The 21,400-nt window shown below is 40.4% G+C and overlaps 1 protein-coding gene across 2 annotated transcripts in view; it reads left to right on the forward strand.

The window, feature by feature from the left end:
* sox6 (SRY-box transcription factor 6) overlaps positions 1-21,400 on the forward strand; it is a 125,797-nt gene that overhangs the window by 78,184 nt on the left and 26,213 nt on the right. The window contains exons 9-10 of one of the 2 annotated variants that reach the window (XM_030722782.1): positions 12,498-12,621; positions 18,219-18,298. In XM_030722782.1, the coding sequence (XP_030578642.1) occupies positions 12,498-12,621; positions 18,219-18,298 (204 nt within the window). The remainder of the gene's footprint in view (positions 1-12,497; positions 12,622-18,218; positions 18,299-21,400) is intronic. The other variant, XM_030722791.1, reaches the window with a different exon arrangement.

A 21,400-nucleotide genomic window follows, 5' to 3' on the forward strand; every position in this document is an offset into this window, starting at 1 on the left:
TCTGTTTTCAAAGAACAGTTGGCATTGCAACCAGATTTATGTCCAGGGCATCAAAATGCCTCTTTCAATGGCTCTTTACAAGGGAAAGACTGCATTCTCAGCTTCCTCTTGAGAAGCCACTGGCCTGGACCGCTCACTTCAACAGTGGACAGTCTATTGGAAAAACAATTCTATACTAGATTCCACTACAGACAAGCACATAGCATGCCACTCTGTGCAGAAAACCCTTGAAAATGAAATACCTTATACATGGCTGAGGGGCTGGTAATACTCATATCATAGAGAGCTCTTTACTTATGCACATTGAGCATAAGGGCACAGCCCTAAAGGAGCTCACTTTTAGAGGCCATTGCTTTCATCACAGAGTTATAGGCAAATATTACCTGAAAATTCCCCTTGATGGATACTTTTCAGAGAGGGTGGGGGGTTTCAAGTGTTTATGGGAAAGTGCTTCTAAATATCCATTTCAAACACTTGAACAGAGATACAAGTAAAGCCCTTTCTTGTAGAGCCCAGATAGCCAGTTTTCCCCTGACAAAATGTGATCTTTCCTGATTAAAAAAAAAAGCCACATCCACAATTAAATAAAAGAATCTCATGTTCAGACCATCTGTTCTGCTGCCCATCAGGCTCTCCTGGCTGCACTGGGCGCACACCATGCAAAAACAAGTCACTCCCGAGACTTTAATAAGTTTCATCGTGTGCAACATTGTTTATCCGACGACAAGTTATTTAGAGAAGAATATGTTCTCTGTCCTTAACCTATGGCCACTCCTCTCAAGTTGGAGTACCAGTGAGTGTAGATAAAAGAGAGTCAGGGGCAAGTTAGTGAAACAGTTTCTACCACTCTGTTTTCATTACTACTGCCTCTTAAAAATGCCCTGGCCATCTTAATATATAACAGCTTTGACTTAATTAGTTCTGTAAACAAGCTTCCATCCTGTACTTTGCGCAGACCTTTAGCAAATTGGTAAGCAGTGTTGAGGGACTGAGTTACTCTGCTGTTAGCAAGGAGAGCATTAAACTTTATAGGAGACACTCCTGCCATCAAAGTCCTTCTGTTTTGGCTCGAAGGAAAATGAAGAGAAAGCTTCTCGCTGAGGTCTTGTACTGATGATGTGACATTTGACACCGTAAACGGGCCAGACAATAAAACCGAGGGGACGGCAAGTCGAGACTGTTTTTGTGACGTGCGCTGTCAAGGACTTTTAAGGGACTCTATCAGAAGTAGGTAGTTATAAAGGTTTAGTTAGTGAGGTTTGGAGCAAGGCAGCAAGTATTGAGTTTTCCTTTTGAATAGCCATCTCTCGTTTTATCCTTTCTCATCACTCCAACAAGAGACGGAGAGAGATTTAGTCTTTGTCCCTTGGGATTACAATGTCACTTGTTTTAAGATAGCAGATGTTTTGATTGAAGTGTTAGAGGCTTATCAAAAGTTAAAGCTCAAGGCTTTGTGTGTTTTCCCCTCAGCTTCTTTGTATTTTTCAGTTCATCCTCCTCGTCGAAATCATCTTGGCACTAATTCAATCCTGGGATTAGATTAACTCTCGAGTTGATTTAAGTTGAAAATTTGAAACACCATTCAGGATTTGTAAGACTTATGAGACACTTAAATATATATATTAGCCATGAGCTGGTTTGTCCCAGAAGTTCTTCATCTCTCCATATACTTGAAGAGATAATAGCATGCACACGCTTGTCTTTTTCTCATTTGTTTCAGCTCATCATCACTCAGAGATCCTGAGGAGTTAACGCTCCTCTGTTTCTCTTTGTTTGTACTTTCTAGTGCATAAGCAGCAAAGGCAAGGCATCATTTTAGGACATGAAATTTAAAAAGATAAATAAATTATGCGATGTGAAGCTTTAGGACACAGGTGTTGGCACCACCCATGGCCTGACCGAAGGAACAAATCCCCGCACCTCACACGGTAATGACCCCAGTTCATGTATTCCTCAAGGACGGGTCTGTTAAGATACAATCCCTGGTATCACTCTGCATGCAAGTAAATACACATATGCATCCACAGAGGTGATGGTGTACAGTACACAGGCGCACAGGGACCCACGCACTGATACACACATCAATGGAATAAATACTGGCTGAAAGGTCAGGGTGAACTTTATCTTCACAAACAGGCTGGAGAAAGCAGAGCTCCCCACATGAAACAGAGGGACACTTTTAATTCAGGACATTTAATTTCATTTTTTTTTAATCCATGAAAAACATCACAATATCATGACATTGTCACTTGTCATTGATGCTTTAACTCCGACGACACTGTGAGGTCCAAAATCTGGAAGATAATGCTTTCAATGGAGGCCAACAAAAGTTTTTTTTTTTTTTTCCCCACATTTATTTCTCACCCGATGAATTATCTGTTCATCAGCTGGGCCTCATTCAATTTATCTCCATTTGACCTGCTCTTCTCTCTCTACACGTGACCTGGCTTTAAACTCGAACCTCACTGTATGGAAGCACATATTTTTCGTACATTTAACCTCGTGTCCACAAACACAGCATGTCTCTTTGTATGTCTCTTCTGCTGAAAATGAAAAACAGAGATTAAAAGAGAAAAGGCCAGTGTATTAGTGTCCACTGCACACTTCAAAGTCTTAGTGACTTCCTCACATGTGCCTTTAATGGTGTCAAGAAACAGTGGGGGAAACTACTAAAGGTCTCAAGATTAAAGAAGAAATTTAATAACACCGGCATTTATCTGCCGAAAATGTATAAGGTGGACAATATAGAGATCGATTTTTGAAGATGAGACGAGATGAGCATAGCAGACGTGCAGTTTGATAGAAAAAGCTCTACATTAATTCTTCATAGAGTTTATATTTGAGCCAGGACCTCAATGGCAAGTTATTACTAACACATCTACCCCTTCATGTCAATGTATCATACAGTAATAAGCAGTACACTGCATACTACTGTATAGCACTGTTTTGGTTATTTGAGAAAAAAAACTTTGATTTGCAGAGTCTAATACTTAATGAATGCAGGTAAATAGATGCTTCTTTTCGTTTGTCTACTTTTTTCTATAGTTTTACTGTAGAAAACATATATCTGACATGGCAGTGTTTAATGTCACTTAACACAGTTCTAAGATGGGGGAAAAAAATCGTTACTGTGATGTGTTTTAGTCAGCTGGACACAGGACATGTTCCTGAAGGTTGAGGAGCATCTGATAGCCTTTCTTTAAACAAACAATAAACTTTATATTTACATGCATAACACTGAAGCAGGTTTTTGTACATCATCTGGAAATATCTGTATTACCTTGTCAATTCTGGATTTGAACTTTTCTTCACGTGTCCTGTGCAGTTGCAGCATGACAGACGACTGACATCAAGCTTAACCCGAGGCTATCGTCAAGTCATTCTTTGCATTTTCAATCAAATCCAGCTTTTCTTGGCTTTAGCTCGCTCCAAGATTTCTGCATTCTTGTTGTGATGCCATTCCATAGTTATTCAGATGTAGCTTTTGATGGTTGGGGTCAGGGTCATGGTCCTGTTACAACACAAATCATCAAGCCAGTACAAGGTCTTTGGCAGTGTTTGGTAGTTTCCCACACATAATTGGCCTCCTTTCAGTATTCCAATCTTAACAAGCCCTGCACAGATGAAGAATTAAATCTTTGTTTAGTGCTGCACAAACAGTTATCGCACCAGATCTTCCACCATAACAAAAACAAATTCTATTGGTCGATGTAATAAATGGTCTTTTAGTATTTCTGTTTGATTTACATTTTTATCATCATGAAAAGGAATATGCGTCCAATCCTTTGCAGTAATTTAATGCTCTGATTTTGTATGGTCACCAATTTAGAGGAACAAAACCCCCAAAACTACAGCATAATGGTAAATATTTTAAATCAGTCAGATGAGTTTAAATAAACACAGGGCCGTATGGTAATTGCTCCAAGATAATAGTGCTAATTTGTGTATTCTCTGATGCTTTTGTTTTCTCCCCGGCACAAATGATTTTCTCAGTGTGAGACTCTTATTAATGCACTGGCAAAAAAAAAAAAAAAAAAAAAAAAAAAACAGAGCACAAAAATAGACATTGTTAAAGAGAATGTGTAAGTCCCCCAATTAGCACAGCTAGTCTGGAAGTGTTAGCATGATAATAAGAGAATAATAGAGCAGGGGAATGATAATGTGTGTGTGTTTAAGTGTGGAAGTTTGTGCTGCTGTGTGTGTGTGTGTGCACTCGCGTCTGTGCAGACTCTGTTCTTTCCCTTGTGTTGAAGAGCTCCGTGTTAGCCTGCTAGTAGGATTATGTGGGGGGGCATTAACAGCCTAGTCAGACAGGCTTGGCTCTCGCCCAGGGAGGCTCAGTCCAGCATGTTCATCCTCCATTTAAGGAGACTGTTAGCTGATGAAGATGTGCACATGCAAGACCGAAGATAAAAGAAAGCGGTGACCCGACTCATTAGCCCCTGTGATTTAATATATTGACACTTGGATACAAATAATTCCATTTAGTGGACTCTATCAGCGAGGTAGGACGGATCAATTTAATTAGTTATGAAATGCGACTCCTTGTCAGGGAGCAGAAGAAATGCTGACGTTAAACAAAGTCACGTGCAATTTAAACAATAAAGCCATCACGGCCCTGTTAAAACTTAATGATGCACAAAAAGGTGCAGCGGTGGCAGTGATGGTTTGCAAATGAAGCTGAGTGGATGGGCAGTTAATATGTAATGCCATTTGTCTGTTGCTTTAGATATGCTTTAGGATCTGTGGGGTTTTCCCAGCCTCCTCTTTATCAATTTAATGCGCCATCTCTTCTAACACACTCTGAGTGATTCTAAACATGCTTATTCTACTGTATTGGTTAAAAAAAAGAAAGAAAAATTGAATTAAAAGGAGACGGAAAGATCCATGCGAGGTGTCTTTCAAATGTAACATATACTACTTGTTTTGTGTCTTTGCCAATAAGGTAGAACTGTGACAAACCCAGATCAGTTACTGCTCTTTTGTGAAACTGTAAATTGCACAATGGAGCCGTGCATTTGAGTAATTGGCCTTTTGTATTCAGACACCTCAGCAGCTTAAGCAGCGATAATTTAAGAGGTTCCATATCAGAGGTGCTACCTGAAAGGCCGTCATGTGTGAAATCACACATGAGGGTGTACTTAAAATTAGTCACCTGAGGGGCTTCTAAAGCAGCCGAGGGATGGGTTAATTTATGACACAAACTTCCCACTCTGTCAGTTCTCTCTCAAAAGTGACAAGAATAATTGACACAACATAGAAGATTGCCTGGCATACAGGTATGTGAATTTGCCTTTAAAATGAATCAGGGTGCTAAATAATCTAGAGAGCTGAATATCTCTTCTTTGCACACACACACACACACACACACACACACACACACACACACACACACACACACACACACACACATGATGATGAATGGAGCGCTTTTACGTTAGGTCCGAATATCACAATAAAGCACCTGTTCAGAGCTCCACAAATCTTCCCTGGATCGTGGAAAAGCAGCTACACTTAACAACCATTGTACCTCAACCCCCAAGAGGAAAAATATCAGTTAGGGGAGAACACATCCTCCAGTGTGCTGTTGACTCAGTTTCCTCTCCCCCACTGCATGGACTGTGTTTTCTCTGCTAATGTTGTGCAAACTGTTTTGTCTTTGCGCTGGCTTTGCGTGGCCGTCATCCTCAGCAGTGGGCACTCTCACAGGGAGAAGGAGCCGCATTAATAGACTCTACTGTGTACAGGCAGCCGGCAGGGAGAAAGGGGCGCGTGTTTTCCTAGGGCAGGGGTGGCAAAGCAAAGCATTCAGCCCATGGCTAATTCAAAAAAGGAGCTTTTTGTTTTTGGGGCGGAGGAGAGTCCAAGCATTCCCCAACTGAACACAATGAATGCTACTTTGTCCTGCACCTTCTTTTTTTTGTAGCAAATTTTTTTTTTTCTGAAATTCAATTTCCCCCACATGCAAATTTTTTAAGTGTTTGTTTTAATTACATTGCTAACTCTTCATTCATTCAATCAAACTGCGCGATTTTCACACATCTGTAACCTCTTTTGTTTTATCTTTTACACAATTTGATGTTTTATTCTTGTTCATCATAATTCGAGCACATTTGAAAGTGTCCGCGCACTTGTGTGTGTAATAAAGTTGCCCCTCCTGACAGGCCTTCTTTCTTCTGAACAACAGAATGGGCTCTGTTGTGTTCTGTGGCCCCAGCAGCTGGGAGGTAACAGTGAAGACAGAGCCTCAGTCTATGAAGGGAAGACAGGACAGAGGGGGAAACCCAGCCGTCGTGCAGACAATTCCACATTAGGGGTGGCCCTCTGTTTCAAATTCAGACAAGAGACTTTTTGTTATTAACTTTATACCTGCAAAAGAGGTGTTTCCCTTTTATTTTAATACATTTTAAAGAATTTTAGTGCTTCATGGTGAAATTTCCCACTTCTCCTTCTGTGTGCACATGAAGCTGGTTACATCAATAGCTGATGTCCAGTGATCCTTTAGATCCCAATTCCCTGCAATGGAGGCCTGAGGCAGTTCACTTATTCTCATTTTTGCACAGTGCACAGTTGTCAGTGTCACATGTATTTTTCAATCATCTCTTTTTCAAGGATGTAATGCAAAATTGTGTTGCTATGTGCACAAATTTTAAATAACAAACAAACATGTATTTTTTTTGTGTGTGTGTGTGTTTTCAGAATCAAACACAGATTGTACCAAAACAGAGAGGTGTAGTGTAGCATGATCACTTCAACATACAACCACTTTTAATTAAAAAAAGTTTAAACCAGAGTAAAATACCTCGAGGCTAGACCTTGACCGTTAAATTCTATAAATTTTTTATGACTTTTTTGTATTCATGCATGGCATATGCAATGGCTTGATAATGTTTTTTTTTTATCTTGTTTTTGTCTTCTATTTTACCTGTCTGCGTCACACTTGGACTTTTATTTCCTTCTTTCAACATTTAATACTAAAACTACATTGAATCTGAGTAGAGTGCACTGTGCAGAACTCCTGTAAATGCCAGGCACTGTATTTAAGCAAACAGTAGCCCGCAGTTTTATCCAGGATTCCAAGGAAGTCAAGAGGAGGCATGATGTGGAGGAGGGCTAGAGTGTGGAGGGATTTGGGGTGGGATGTGTTAGGTGGGTCAGAGGGTTGGACTACCCTGCTTTCAGCTCCCGTCGGCTTAATATAGACATATTGGAATGGCACTTTTCCAAGAAGGCTTGTTGTACTTTGTAAGGAATTAGTGGAACCATTGCTTATTCCCTCTGGATTGCCTGACCTCACTCAAATGTCTGGATTTTTACTTACGTAGTGTAACACACGCAGAAAGGAGGGATGTGTGTCATCACACTCAAGCTTAAGCGAACAGTGCACACTTAGTCAGTAGTTTCAGGTTTTCTATAATATGTCTGATTTTTGTAGGATGGGGTGTTGTATAAGGGTTTCAGAAGCAGGAAGGAAGTGAGAAGATAAAAACAGACACTTGAACAGGACAAAGGCCTTTTGTCAGTGACCTGATGCTCTCTAGGGTTTCCAGCATTAATCTGGCCAAGCATAAATAAAGAGGTAATATGAAGCCTTTCATTCAAAAGCAGAAGTCTGGAGCATCAAAGTCAGGTTCAAATCTATTGATCTATTTGTCTGATTACCATTAGTTACAGACAAATCCAAACACCATCAGATCTGTGTTTGATCAATGTGGGTGTCTGCTGCGTGATGTAACTGTTCAGCGCACAGCAGTAAGTGAGTAAGCGACCAGTAGTAAAGGATTAATATCTGATTGCTTCATTGGTGGGAATCCTGAAGAAAGAGTATTCAGCAGAAGTGCTTCCACTGAGTGATTCTCCTCCTAGTTATGCTGTGGTACACTGTACACTCAGCAGGCTCTGTACATGCACAGTGGCAGGTGTTAAACATATATTGCTGTGTAGTGTCAGTTTACTGTGTGCACTACTGTAGCCAGCTAACTCAAGATTGCTTTACCTTTGAATGAATCACGAAAGGCGATTTCTACTAAAGAGTTTGGCGTGGAACTCAGTGGGGAGAAGGGTGGAAACAAAGTGCGAACGATAATAGTTGTTACACCAACAGCTTACGTTTATCCTCCTTGGGTGAAATTACAGAACCACTCCAACAGAAAATGTGAAAATGAAGATTAGCGAGGGCTGGAAACTACTAAAGCGATGAAGTCATTCTATTAAAATGAGGTGACAGTGAAATGTGAACTCTCTTTTTAAAAGATTCCTGGTGACTGTGATCTTTTCAGCTGTTTATTATTGTCAAAATTTTATAGAATTAAAAACTATTGCTGTCAAGTCCTCACATTCTTCTGTCTACCTGGGGTTTTATTGTTATCAGTAATTTTATAAAAGTACTTCTTTCAAGTCTCCTCATGACACTTGTGCAGATTATATCCAAGATAAGGATCTGCGTGTAAGAGGTAAGAGTTAAAAGGAGTCAAGTGGTAATTAATCAGAATGGAAGATTCAGGATCTCATAGGTCCTTTCAAGCTAATAAACGTGAGCTGTGGTGGTACTGAGGTGGATGTTTGCCTTTTTTTGGCCCTTTTTGTATTTGAATCTTGTTAATACTGAATGATTCTGGCAGCAAAAACAAAAAACTCACAGTTTCCTTGACATAGACCATTGTAGTCTATAGTGATTAGCAAACTTGAGCATCAGTCAGTGCATGCAAGTGCAAAAGGGTTCAAAGGGAATGCCAGCAGGGGTCTCGGGGCCTCGTGGGTGCTTTGTGGAGGCTATAACAGACAGTGAGGAGCATGGGTGTTGACAGGGTCCCAAGTGAGTGCTGTAATGCGCTGTTCATCTCCATTTGCACTGACTGTTTTGGAGCAGCTTGCGTCAGTGCTGTAGGTGGATGCTTGCTAGTCTATAAAAACGCTACCGTTCACCGTTCTCCGTTTGCTTTTTAAAAAATTAAAAAGTGGATCTTTCCTTTAAAATACGTTAAGTCTAATCTGTATTTTCGGTGCCTTATAAGAATGCTAATTAATGAAACTGCTATAAAAATGAGGAGTTTATCACGCATGAATTAGTGCAGTATTAAAATGATTTTTGTGTGTGTGTGTATAGACTGCCTTTGTGTGTGTCTGAGAGCATGTTGCATGTGTTTTAAGTGCTTAGAGAAATAAAGGGAGCTCTTTCAAGTCTGTCCTGTTTTTTTTTTTTTTTTTACACCTTGTGTATTTACACATCAGACATCTGAACCGTCTGCTTGCCCTCTGCAGTCTGACCGCAGGATGTGCTGCTCCTATATAGCATTGTGGAGTTTACATGCTTTCTTATTCAACTTGCTTAACTTACTCTCAAACAAACGATCTCTTAAAGCTATCAAATCATGAAACCACAAATGGACAAAGGTGTGTGTGTGTGTGTGCTATATTTTTCTAAATGAAGTTTACTCTTTAAAAAAAAGAAAACACTCTTATAATATTCAGTTTGGAATCCCACACATAGTAGATGCAAGCGAGTTCTATTTATCAAATACCAGCATCTCCTTGAGAGGGAAACAGATTGTGTACTGGGCTGCTACAGACTTCATCAGGTCATCTGAATTGATGATACATGTTGCAAGGGAGCCCGTTTCCCCCGGAAACCTCTGCTGGAGCGCGTGCTGGCAGAGACGGGGGCCTCAGCCAAGTCTGTCTGACTGATCACTACAGATGCTCCTCTTCAAGTATTCCGAGTCAGATCCTTATTGCTGTGTCTTGAGGGACAAACAATAGCACCTGTTCCTCATAAGATAGCCCATTCATGTATCTTTAATGAAGCCTGGGGGCAGATGGTGTGAAATGACATTATCCAGTACTTAGCAGCGCTAAGACAAAGGAATAGCAGTGCCAGCATAACAATGCTGCGGTATTTATGAGGGAAAGGGAGGATACTGCCCAAGCGCCCCACTCACATCTGCTCCACTTCATTCTCCGACTCCTCGAGATCATTTTGGCATTAGAAATATCCCGGGCACTCTGCCCACAGATAGATGGACTTTAGTGTAACTCTTATAAGGTGGGTGGGATGAGGGAGCTGTAGAAACAGAGCAGAGTGCAAGTTAAACATCCATGTAGATTTTCCTAAAATATACTTTATTTTTCTGCTACACTGCTTTAACAGTTGATTCTAAAAATAAGAAAACGGGACTCATGAAAATATTATAATCTACTCAGCCACTGTGGAAGCTGTTAATTGACAGCTCAGCTAACCTCCACTATTTGTTGCCACCTTGAAGCCCCTCAGAATTTGATTTGCCTTTCTCTGACATTAGCCGCTGTAAATTAAACTTTAATGCATCGAGCTCATTACCGAAAATCACAACCATTCAACTTCATTGCATTTATTTCCCCTTCAACGCACAGTTCTGATCTGTCGTGCCTCGATGAACCTTGTATATTTGCTCCATATTTTAGAGTAATAATAGTAATAAAAGCTTATATCCCAGATGAAATTATATCATTTAGAGTTTATCATTTACTGTTGCTGGAGAAATGCATACGTGGATCAGATTACTTGTGCGGATGCCTCTCATTATAGTGTATATAAAATGTGCACAGTCTCTATACATCCCTTAAACAATTTTGTTATATTATTTAATATAGTCAGAAAAACATTTTTAACTTTAAATTTAAATTCTGAAGGAAAAAAGATGAAGTGACTTTTAAATAACTGATGCATGTTAGCTAACTCCTGAAATATGAACTACCATGCAGCGCACTTAAAGGGACTTGAGGGAGTCCTTTTCTTCCCTGTGACTACTGCACATTCAGAAACAGACTCCATCTGTTTTAACAGTCCATATACACAGGCTGAGAAAGGCTGTGTCCCCCTGCTTGTCAGTGTTCCTACCTCATGTTGTGACATTAATTATTGTGTTTTTCCATATGTTCCACACATGCAAGGCCAAGCTACATCTTTCTTTCATTCAGCCTGGAAACTTGGAACACAAATCCCTATAAAGCAATGTTTTATTTAAGGACATTTGTCGCAGTCTCCTTGGCCATTTATTTTTCTTCAGCAACAGCACATTTTACAGAATTACCTTTGGAAGAATTACATACTTTTCTATTCTTCTATAATGTACTTTCTGCACTTGCACTTCCACAAACGCTCAGTAGGCATAAAATTCTTCTATTTATTTAGTTTTCAGTGTAGCTTTGCACCTCTGGACAGATCAATAAAGTTGTTTAAAGTAGGTTTAACCTGCTAGCTCTGAGAGAAACTGGGTGCAACTACTCCTGTAGAGGGTCTACAGGGGGACCGGCACTGACTGAAAAGTGGAGATCATAGCAGACCTCAGCCAGAACGTAGGACAGGTTGATTTCATGCCCCAATGCAGCGGCAGTAATTGCACCCAGACCCGTTTTATTGCGAGTTGATTTTAAGGAGGGATGAATGGAGAAACATTCCGTAAAGTGTTTATTTTGGGGGATGACCTTTATTAACCCACTTCCAGGCAGGTTCCCCTGAGGTGATTTGGCTCAGCCCTAGATTAACCCTCACAGGCCCATGGCAGCCAGGCTGCTCCCTATCATGCAGTTTCAGGAAGCAGAGACTGACAGTAAAATTGTGCTTGCAGCGTGTGTGCAAACCCCCACACACCACTTTTGATACATAAGCTACTCACCCACCCTTGACACACAAATGCAGGCAGTTTGCGCTGATATCCCCAGTAGGCAAGTCAGCAACAGGCTGCATGGTGAAGGTTAATATGTGAGTTGAACATAGACTGGGAAAGACATTTAAATAATAATAATAATTTTTAAAAAGCTTTTTTCAACTGCCTACCATTTTCTCTCCTAAAAACAGTGATAGTAAATTCTTGGATGTCTTTAGGTTTTTATCATATTAACAAATGATCATTCAGGATTATGTTACATGTTAAGCTTCCCTTGAGGTTTTTGTGTCTTCATGTGTGTATATGCTGATCAGTTGTGGATCTGCATCTGCACCAAACATTAAAAAAAATCCTCTGGCAAAGAAAGTTGGTTTATTACAGGCCTTTAACAAACACCGTGAAGCACAGTCATCAGTGGGTGCTACTGTTTTCTTTGACCTTACGTTTTATTAAAACCAGGCACGCTGTACATCTTTGAGATTTGGAGTTGTTATTTTGTATATTTAATAATTCTTTCAACACATACAATACTCGCCACAGAAGTCATATAAACCTGCTGCGCCTCTCTGCTTTCTCTCCTACAGTACATGTCACTTCCTCTAACTTATGCTGGAACAATGTGTGTATGCGGGGCCTTTGATGTACTGAGGTGAAATTGTGGTTTGGATTAAGAGCAGGCGTAGCTCAGCCAGGTATTGTGTGAGCGCACGAGGGCCGTCATTGCTGCAGAGACCCCTGTCAGCACGCGTTAGCAAGAGCTGTGATCTGGCCTCCCCCTGAGTGGGCTCTGTGTTTCTGTGTACTATGCCTATGCTTAGGCCTCTCTCTGATCTCTGCTCCCTATCTGTTCAGCAGGTCCAGGGTCACATGCCTCCGCTCATGATCCCCATTTTTCCACACGACCAACGCACTCTAGCAGCAGCAGCTGCCGCCCAGCAAGGCTTTCTTTTCCCTCCAGGAATGTCTTATAAGCCAGGTATGCTTGCAAATTTAAGCCTTTTGGTCATATTGTCCTTCTTTTCTCCTTGCTTGCTTTGCCCCCCTTAAAAAATTTTTCCACAGCTATAATTTTCAGTCTAGAAGTTGTCAGACTTAAATGCTTCATTCACACTTGAGGCTCCTGGCATGCTCTGCTGTGTCTGAACACAGATTTGAGCGCAAAGCCTGGGAATGTTCTTGTCTCTGTGGAACAATAGATATGGGCAGAAAAGTGGAGGAATGTAAACATGTCATCAACATGAAAGTATCTTACAGGAGTGTGTTGGCTATAATAGTTTTTAAAGTATCCACTGTCAGAGATCCAAGAACACAGGAAATGAACCCTGCAAGAAACGCCTTCCAAATCTATGGAAATTAAAAAAGCAACTCTCCTATTACTGTTTCACACAATTGTATCTTGTGAGTGTATGATTAAGTAATTACAGCACAGTTAAGAGCTGGATACTCTGTATGTGATGCAAGAACAGGTTTTCCTACACAATTGCTGTTTGCACTGCCTGTAACAGCATGCCTCACTCGCTTCCTCTGTATTTTGGAAACATATTTTACACAATGTAAAGCTTTCCACATTACAATTTGTACTTGGTCCCTGGCCCAGGTTATTTTTTTTAGTGCACATTAGTTATTTCATTAAATTCAACTAAATTATGTCCATTAAAAAAGGTTTTTTTTCCATTCCTATGTGTGAAAGCAGAATGAGAGAGTGCTTTACGCTGATGGGACCTCACTGTTAGTCGGCTTGAAAAAGAAAAGTCTTTGTTGTAAAACAGCACTAAAACCAAAAAGAAAAAACAAAAAAGTGTGAGAGAGAGAAAAAAGAGGGCTAAAAACAGAAAAAGAAAAACAGTAAGAAGTCAGCAGGTTTGCAACAGAACATTAAAAGGTGTGGTAGTGCAGTTAATGAATTAACTATAAAACCACAGGATGAAAAAGAAAGTCAGCTATTTTTGAACTATGGAGCCATGACAGCTTAAACAAAGTGCCTGAGGGGGAGTCTTTTACCAGTGTGCTTTTTGCAATAGGTTTGACACGGAAAATGTTTTAGTTCAAATAACAGGAGCTATTATGGAATCATGTTCAGGGGTCACCATGTGCATAGTTCTTGCATAATTCATGAGCTCATGAAGAAATAGCAAAGGGGGTCAGAAAATGACTCTTGTAGTCAGGAGAGGTATTTTCAAAGCCTTTATTATTTCTTCCCTGTCCAACACAATATACACAAAATACCCAGAGAGCACAATGTTATCATCACCACCTGCAGGGTGTACAGGATGTTTCCGTGTCCCTTCTCCATGAAGTGAGTGGCGAAGCATTTACTTCCAAGACTAAGGCACACTAATCTGATGTTATCATTATGAGACAGCTCCCAGGGACCACTGCTTATGACCCCCAACCCTGTGGCGCTCACATGGCAACAGATTCATTTTGGCACCGTAGTGGTAAGTCATCACCCCATCCACTGGCTGTGCTCAATGGCCTGGTGTTGCATGGTAGGCAAGCACAGTCATAGAGACACCAACTCATCATTTAAACAAATAGATACAAGTTGGACTTCCTAGCCTGTTCACACTGTTTAAACAGACATGGCAGCATTCAGGCTGAGGTGCCTCTAATGGACCTGCAGAATGACCCCATAGTCTTTAGGTTCCTTTGCCAGTCTTCCTCATAGGTATCCTGCTGACAGTTGATCGTTTTCTCATGCTATCTTATTTTATTAGTTGCCAGATTTAAACTGTTTGGCCTTTGCAGTGTTTGTTTGTTAAGTCATTAAAAACATTTTTTTTCTTATTGATATACTGAGAAGAGAATTTTATTATGTTTAATAACTTAATTTTTTTTTTTTTTCCCATGAGGAAGGAGTCTTTGTATGCGTCTTTGTTTGTCAGAGTGTCTGCCTGAGGGGCACTGCTAGACATAAAGTCACTACAGGGGGCTCAATCAGGGATTACTCAAACCACAAATTTATTTCCTAGTGTATTAAATTCTACTATACAATGTGCAATATGAAGCCTCCTTACATTATATTATTATTATATTTATTTTAGGGGTGGGACTTTAACGCGTTAATTTCGATTAATTAATTACGGGGAAATTAACGCGTTAAAAATTTTAACGCATTTTAATCGCACTTTGCACTGTGGAACGTTTCTCAGTGCGCGAGTTCCCGGCATACAGATTATATCGACGCACAATGTCCAAATTAGGGGCCGCATCCTGCGAAGGACCCGGCCCACGTCTTTCGCAGCCCACGAACACCACAAAGGCCGGAAGTGAGCGGCTAGCCTTCATATCAGCGTCACCTGCCCTCACCTCTGAGTAGCTCATGTCGCCTAGCAACCGTGAGTGTGAAGCACAGCTGTGTAAAAGCAGCTGTTAAACGGAGAACGAACTTTTTCTCCTTTTTGTGGTTTAATTTTAAGTCTTTAATTCAAAATAAGCTGTTAAAACAAGCATAACACATTTCAACATCAAGGAAGCGAATGATTAATTTCCAACTATATTAAGTGAGACATTAATGTTGAATAAAACTATCCAGTTATGATGCTTAACTTTAGTTTCAGGTGTTTGCTTATCACAGGAGCACTTCCACCTTTCGTTGGTCTGTGTAGTAGACTGGTGGGAAAATAAACAAAATTTTGAAGTTTAAGCTTATGTATATTGATTCATTCATCAACTAAACTTAAATTAATATTTCTCATGTCAAATATTGAGATGCGATTAAAATGCGATTAATTTCGATTAATTAATTACAAAGCTTGTAATTAATTCGATTAATTTTTTTAATCGAGTCCCACCCCTAATTTATTTGCATTCTTCTGCATTTCACAATAAAAATTCATTCATTTAAAAAGTCCAAACAGAGTTGGTTTATTTTTCATTGTGGCAAAGTTAATGTGATTCAACTTACAATCAGTTTGTGTTGCGATACAGTAGTTCTGATTCTTGTTTCACACAAAGTGCAGATCTACAGATTGCTGCCTGCATGTCTATGCAGGTGCCTGCCAAATGCACACCTTAACTTGCGTCTTGGTTTAAACTGCTGCTGTGACATTTTGGATTCGAAGAAAATGTAAAGTTTTTTACTTCTGTTACTTTGAGTCTAAATGCCAACTAACTGCCAAGTACAGGAGCTTGTTAAAACTCAAACCTGAGATTTTACTGGGGTACAGCAGATCAATAATGGGGCACACACCCATGTAAAAAAGCATTCCTATGCTGTGTCTGGTTTTTTACTCGACAGCAGTTCATTTGATCTGCTTCACATTGTTGCGGGAAAAAAGTGTGAAGATCTCATTAAACAAAAAGAAAGACTGAGCAGTCATGGGTAGGTTGGGAGAACAAGATGGTGCTATAAAACCTTAAATTTCAAAAAAGCTGTAGTATACATAAAAAAAAAAAAAAAAAAATAATTTTTAAATGGCTCACCACACCACTACTATGCATAAACACTTAAAGTGAAAGCATCCTGGAGCACTTTGTTAAGATTAGAGCAACAGCAAGACAAAAGCATCCCCTGTGAAACACTGATATAGGGTATTTTTCTGTACTGTTGCTGTTAACATTATGTGAGATAGCCAATGATAACTATTATTAGATAACTTACCTAAAGGCATATATAATCATATTTGTGCAGGCTTAATGACAAACCAGCTTCTAAAAATCACGACCCAACAAAAATAGCAGGGACAACAAGTTAGTCAGATGACGCTCAGCTAGTTGTTGTAATTCAGTTTAGCTATGGTACAAATGACAATGCAATGCGGGATCTTTGTGTCACCCTCCCGTGACGTGTACCTCTCGAATAAAAACAAAGAAATGCTTCATTTGTTTCTAGTTAAATGAAATTTAAAAGCCAGTGAAAAAAAAGATAATGACGTTTGACAGTTGAAGTCATAGTTCATTCATCATAATTTGATCTACCCTAAGAAAGGTCTCAGCTACATCTGTCAACCCTCAGCAGATCTACGACTTATTTCTTGGCAACCACAGGAGCGGTGAAATATAGCCTGTTGTGACCATGGCGTCATCAATACGATGACCCCCCCCCCCCCCAGGCTCTCAACAGCAACCAACAACCAACAAGGGCCAGTTTAAAAAAAGGGAATAAACCATTTTAAATGTAATTACTTTGCAGTTACAAGGGGTGCTAACCTGCAAGAGTTCACATTCTGCTGGAGTCTGGTGCCTAAACACAGACTCTGGTGACCCAAGAGCCAGACTTTGGAGCCTAAGGTCCCCCAGCAGTTGTAGTGCAGCACATGACCCTTCCCAGGTTTCACATGACATCTAAAGACATCCAGCCATTTATTATCCCCTAACCTTACGTCACAGGCAGCAAATGAGACAGGGAGAAAAGCGAGACCAAAAAGAGGAGGCGTGTAGAAATAACCACAGCGTACCCCCCTGCATCCAACTTAGCACCATTTGAAACCACTTCTGCTGTGTGATTTTATTTGCTACTAAATGGGGGATTGGATTTCCATGGCCTGTATCACATTGTGCTGTGCTGTACAAGATTGCAAAGTGAGACGGGCGGACGAGGGTAAAGTGAAAGAGAAGGTATATACATTTGCCTTGTCTGTGGCTTAATGGCTCCATATGTTTGTGAGGAGAAGTGACAGCCAGAAGTGGGGTCTGAGCGAAGGCCAACTACCCCTCCCCAGTCTCACTGTGCACCCCACCACCCCCCCTTCAGACTATGCCTCAAACCAACCTCCCCCTCTATGAATGCTGTTCTGCCCAGTCTCACTGGGGATGTTCTGTCTGTCTCAACACACAAGGTTGACTGTGTAAAGGCTTCTGCAACCCTATGGATATCATTCATACTGCAGCCATTTTTATATTCTTGTGTAACAAATGTGCTGATGGCAGGCCAACAGTAATGAATAGTGCTGCTATTTGGAGATCATTTCCTCCTTGCTTGATCACAGTGGCACATGAGATAAGAATGTGTTTTTTTTGCCAGTGTTATTGTGATTGCACACTTGTTCTAACCAGTTTGCATACAAGTGCTTTCACTATGTTGCCAAAGCTATCACTCAGAAACAAACAATGTTGCGCTGAACAATAGCCAGACAAGTCTACAGCTGTACGAACTGCCTGAGAGAACATGCTGGTCTTTTACAAAAGCACTAACTGAATACCAAGGGGAGCTATTTAGCATCTAATCATAACACACACACACACACGTACGCACGCACACACACACACACACACACACACACACACACACACACACACACACACACACACAGATACACCTTTAAAGAATTCCCCACCTTGTTTAACAGTGTCTTATTTTCTGTTGTCATGGGATTTGTAGTGCACAGGTGGAGAAAGAAGGGAATGGTGTGGAACTTTCTTAAGTAATTCTGCTCTACTCAAACCCCCGTAGGCTTTTTGTTAATGCAGATGTTTGGGCTTGAAGCCGAGTGCTCGTTGCAATGTGCCACATTACTGTGGCGAAAGTAGTCGAGGGCCCAGAATCCGTGTTGGCACTTGCCTGGTCGCTGTGGGCCGGCTCATTGTCTGAACCTGTATGCATTGTTGTCTCTCTCTTTCTGTCTCTGACAGGTGATAACTACCCGGTGCAGTTCATTCCATCCACAATGGCAGCTGCAGCAGCGTCAGGACTCAGCCCCCTGCAGCTTCAGGTATGTACAGTACCATGACAAAGAATGTTAGTGACGCTCGCCAAGCTCAGGGCAGAAAGGATGGCTAAGCAGCTGTACACTAAGTAATGAGCTGCACACTAAATAATCCTGGAGGCTCCAGGCTCACACACGCTTTTCACCCTACATATGTAATTTATCCCATATTATAGAGGTTTTATCCCCACCGGCTCAGCCAGACGGAGGAGTTAGGAAGATAATAGTTATTAAAGAGAATGAGAATCACTTTGGTTGTCTTAATCGCCTACCAGTGAATTTATCAGAAGACAACTGGCTGTGACAAAAGCTTTTTCTTAATGCTTTTATCTAGAAAATGACTGTGCTATTTATAGTTTATCTCTTTGTAGAAAACATCCAAGAAAATTTGTAAAATTAGTCTAATAAAAAAATATAATTTTGTATCATATAAAGTAAAGCTGAGAAGGGGATTTGAGCAATGAGAAATGTTGAGATAGGCTCCGAGCCCTACGGGCTCCTCCAGGAGTTTTCACACACAGCATTTAAGAGCTAAACCTAGGTCGGGGCTTAACCTGAGGCCATAATGTTTAATGTAGATAATTATCTGCATTCTATTATTCAACTTATTGCTATTATAAATAGTAATAAGTATAAATAGCTAATAAGAAATTGAAGATAATTACTTCCCTCCTAACTTTCTAGTGAGCTTTATTTACATAAAAAAAAGCAAAAAGAAATGGCAATGGAAATCTGAACATTGCTGATTGTTGCTTCTCTAATTTCATTTTCCTTTGCAGTTCTGAGTAATTGTAGCTTTTCTTTTTGGGAGCAGTGCAGTTCTTTGGGAACAAAAGAAGCAAACAAAGAATATAAAAGTATCTTTCCTACCATATGGTTAAGTTGCCACTGCTGCTTTGTCAACAACACCAGAAAGTAATTTTATAGCTGCAGAACGTGATGCTAAACAGCAGAAAGAAGTAAACCATGGCTGAAAAGGCAAGCTCAAGACTAAGGGGAGACTCTTTACACGCTGATATATGTGGCATTTGTCCTTCAGAAGCTACCACTGTCGGTGTTAACGAGCCTTGGCAAGTTCAAACAATGCACGCAGCTGGCTCTGAAGAGCTGTGCGTCATTATGCATCCAAGAGTAGAGCTATCAGAAGCACGTAAGGTGTTAAATGAGTCTGCTCATGTTTGAGGACGTGTGTCTATAAGTGTAAAAGATGATGCTTTTTGAATATCTTTCTGGAGTAAAAAAAAAATTATATATATATATATATATATATATATATATATATATATATATATATATATATATATATATATATATATATATATATATATGGCTTTGTGTATCATAGTGAAGTTTATTGGAAAGGAGTGTCAGTTCAGACAGGCATACTCAGTCTATTTATAGGGGTGTATGAGGTCAGATGAAATAGTCGTATATCTGAAGGTTGGGGTAAGAACGGGAGATGGGTCTAGAGTCATTAATTCTGACTATGTATCTAACCCTGGGAATGGGCAAAAACAGTGCCTCCAAGACCATGACTTGGCTGACCTTTACAGAACACAGTAAACAAAAAGAGGTGCATTTTCCATTAATTGAAGTCTGTCAGCCCGTCACATATTCCGCCTGCTGGCTGCTATTTACCCTGCATAGAGATTCCCCTTAAAACAGTAAGGCAAATCAAACATGCCCTTTTCTACATAGCTGGGATCAACAAACCATGTGACTGCCACCACTTCCTCTACAAAGCGCTGAGAGCCCGGTATGATTAAAACCATCATTTCAACCCCGTCATGGAAATAAGTTGGAGTTGTTACCTCTCTTTTTAAACCAATAATACCACCAGCACCTTCCTTCATCAAAATTAAACTATTAAAAAGTGTTCTTAAATAAGTGCATGTTTTTGAGTGAAGGAACTGATGAGTGCGAAAGAAACACACTTTGTCTTGAAATTAGTGTGGTTTAATACCAGTGCCACTAGATTTTTTGGAAAGTTTATACATTATAAATGATCTAGTGCAATTCTCCATTAACTCCATTAAACTGTCCTGAAATGTTCTAGTTTCCACCCCCAAACACATTGTTTGTCATCTTTGTACACACATTCACATGAACACACGCAGATACCAAATCCCACACACGTGGCTGAATAGGCTGCCCCCCTCAATTAAAATATCTCTTCCTGTCAGCTGCATGGCAAGGTATAATTTTCACCAATTTACTCGGTTTAGACTGTGCAATATATGAACCTTAAAAAATTATCTTATTGGTAGAATTAATTCCCACAATGCTGCCGAGGTAATGTGATCAGCCATCCAGCCAGAGAGGCTAGCTTCTCCGTCAGTCTTAATGTTGGCCACACAGCCTCTTCACAATCTTCTCTGTCATAACAGTCTGGGATCCTCCCCCATTCCCCGCCCTTTCTCGCCAAGAGAAGAAAACCCAACAAGGTAACAAAGGCTCAGAGCTGATGGATGTAAATGAATCTTGCTGGATGCGTTTGAGTGTTGGGAGACTGTAATTTGCTTGTCAATACAGGGTGGTAGCATCACTCTGGTGGCTGGCAGTCTGCAAGTGGCTGTCACCAGGCATTGCTGTACCACAGGGCAATTTCACTCAATGTTTTCCTGACAGATTGGCTCTGGTCCGCAACTCACAGGAGAGGAGACGGGTAAACTATCCCAGCGCGACATGCCCCTCTTCATTAGTGCCCACACAGAGGCGGGATGAGCCTAGGACCAGCAGGAAACAATGGCTCCATCCCTGCCTGTCCTTCACTGATTACAACTGACATGTCTCACCTAACAGAGGAAATTGTGCTGAGATTGTAACCCAATCTCTCTGGACACTTACTATATTCAATTGAGTGAAGAGACAAGAAGGGAATTTCCCTAATTCCACAAAAGAATTTTCTATTTGGGATACCATTTAATTTGCTGTTTGTACACTATTCCTCGCATCGCTTGCCAAGTGAAAAACTATTTACTTAAGGAAAATGTGAACCTAATGCATATCACCCGTCTTCAGAACCACTGAACAGTTGAAGAACCTTCGAGGAAGCCTTGTTTTTCCCACTGGAAGCAGACTTTGGAGTTTAAGCCATTTTAAAGAAAG

The sequence above is a fragment of the Archocentrus centrarchus genome, chromosome 3 (genome assembly GCF_007364275.1).
Source record: "Archocentrus centrarchus isolate MPI-CPG fArcCen1 chromosome 3, fArcCen1, whole genome shotgun sequence".
NCBI classification, from domain to species: domain Eukaryota; kingdom Metazoa; phylum Chordata; class Actinopteri; order Cichliformes; family Cichlidae; genus Archocentrus; species Archocentrus centrarchus.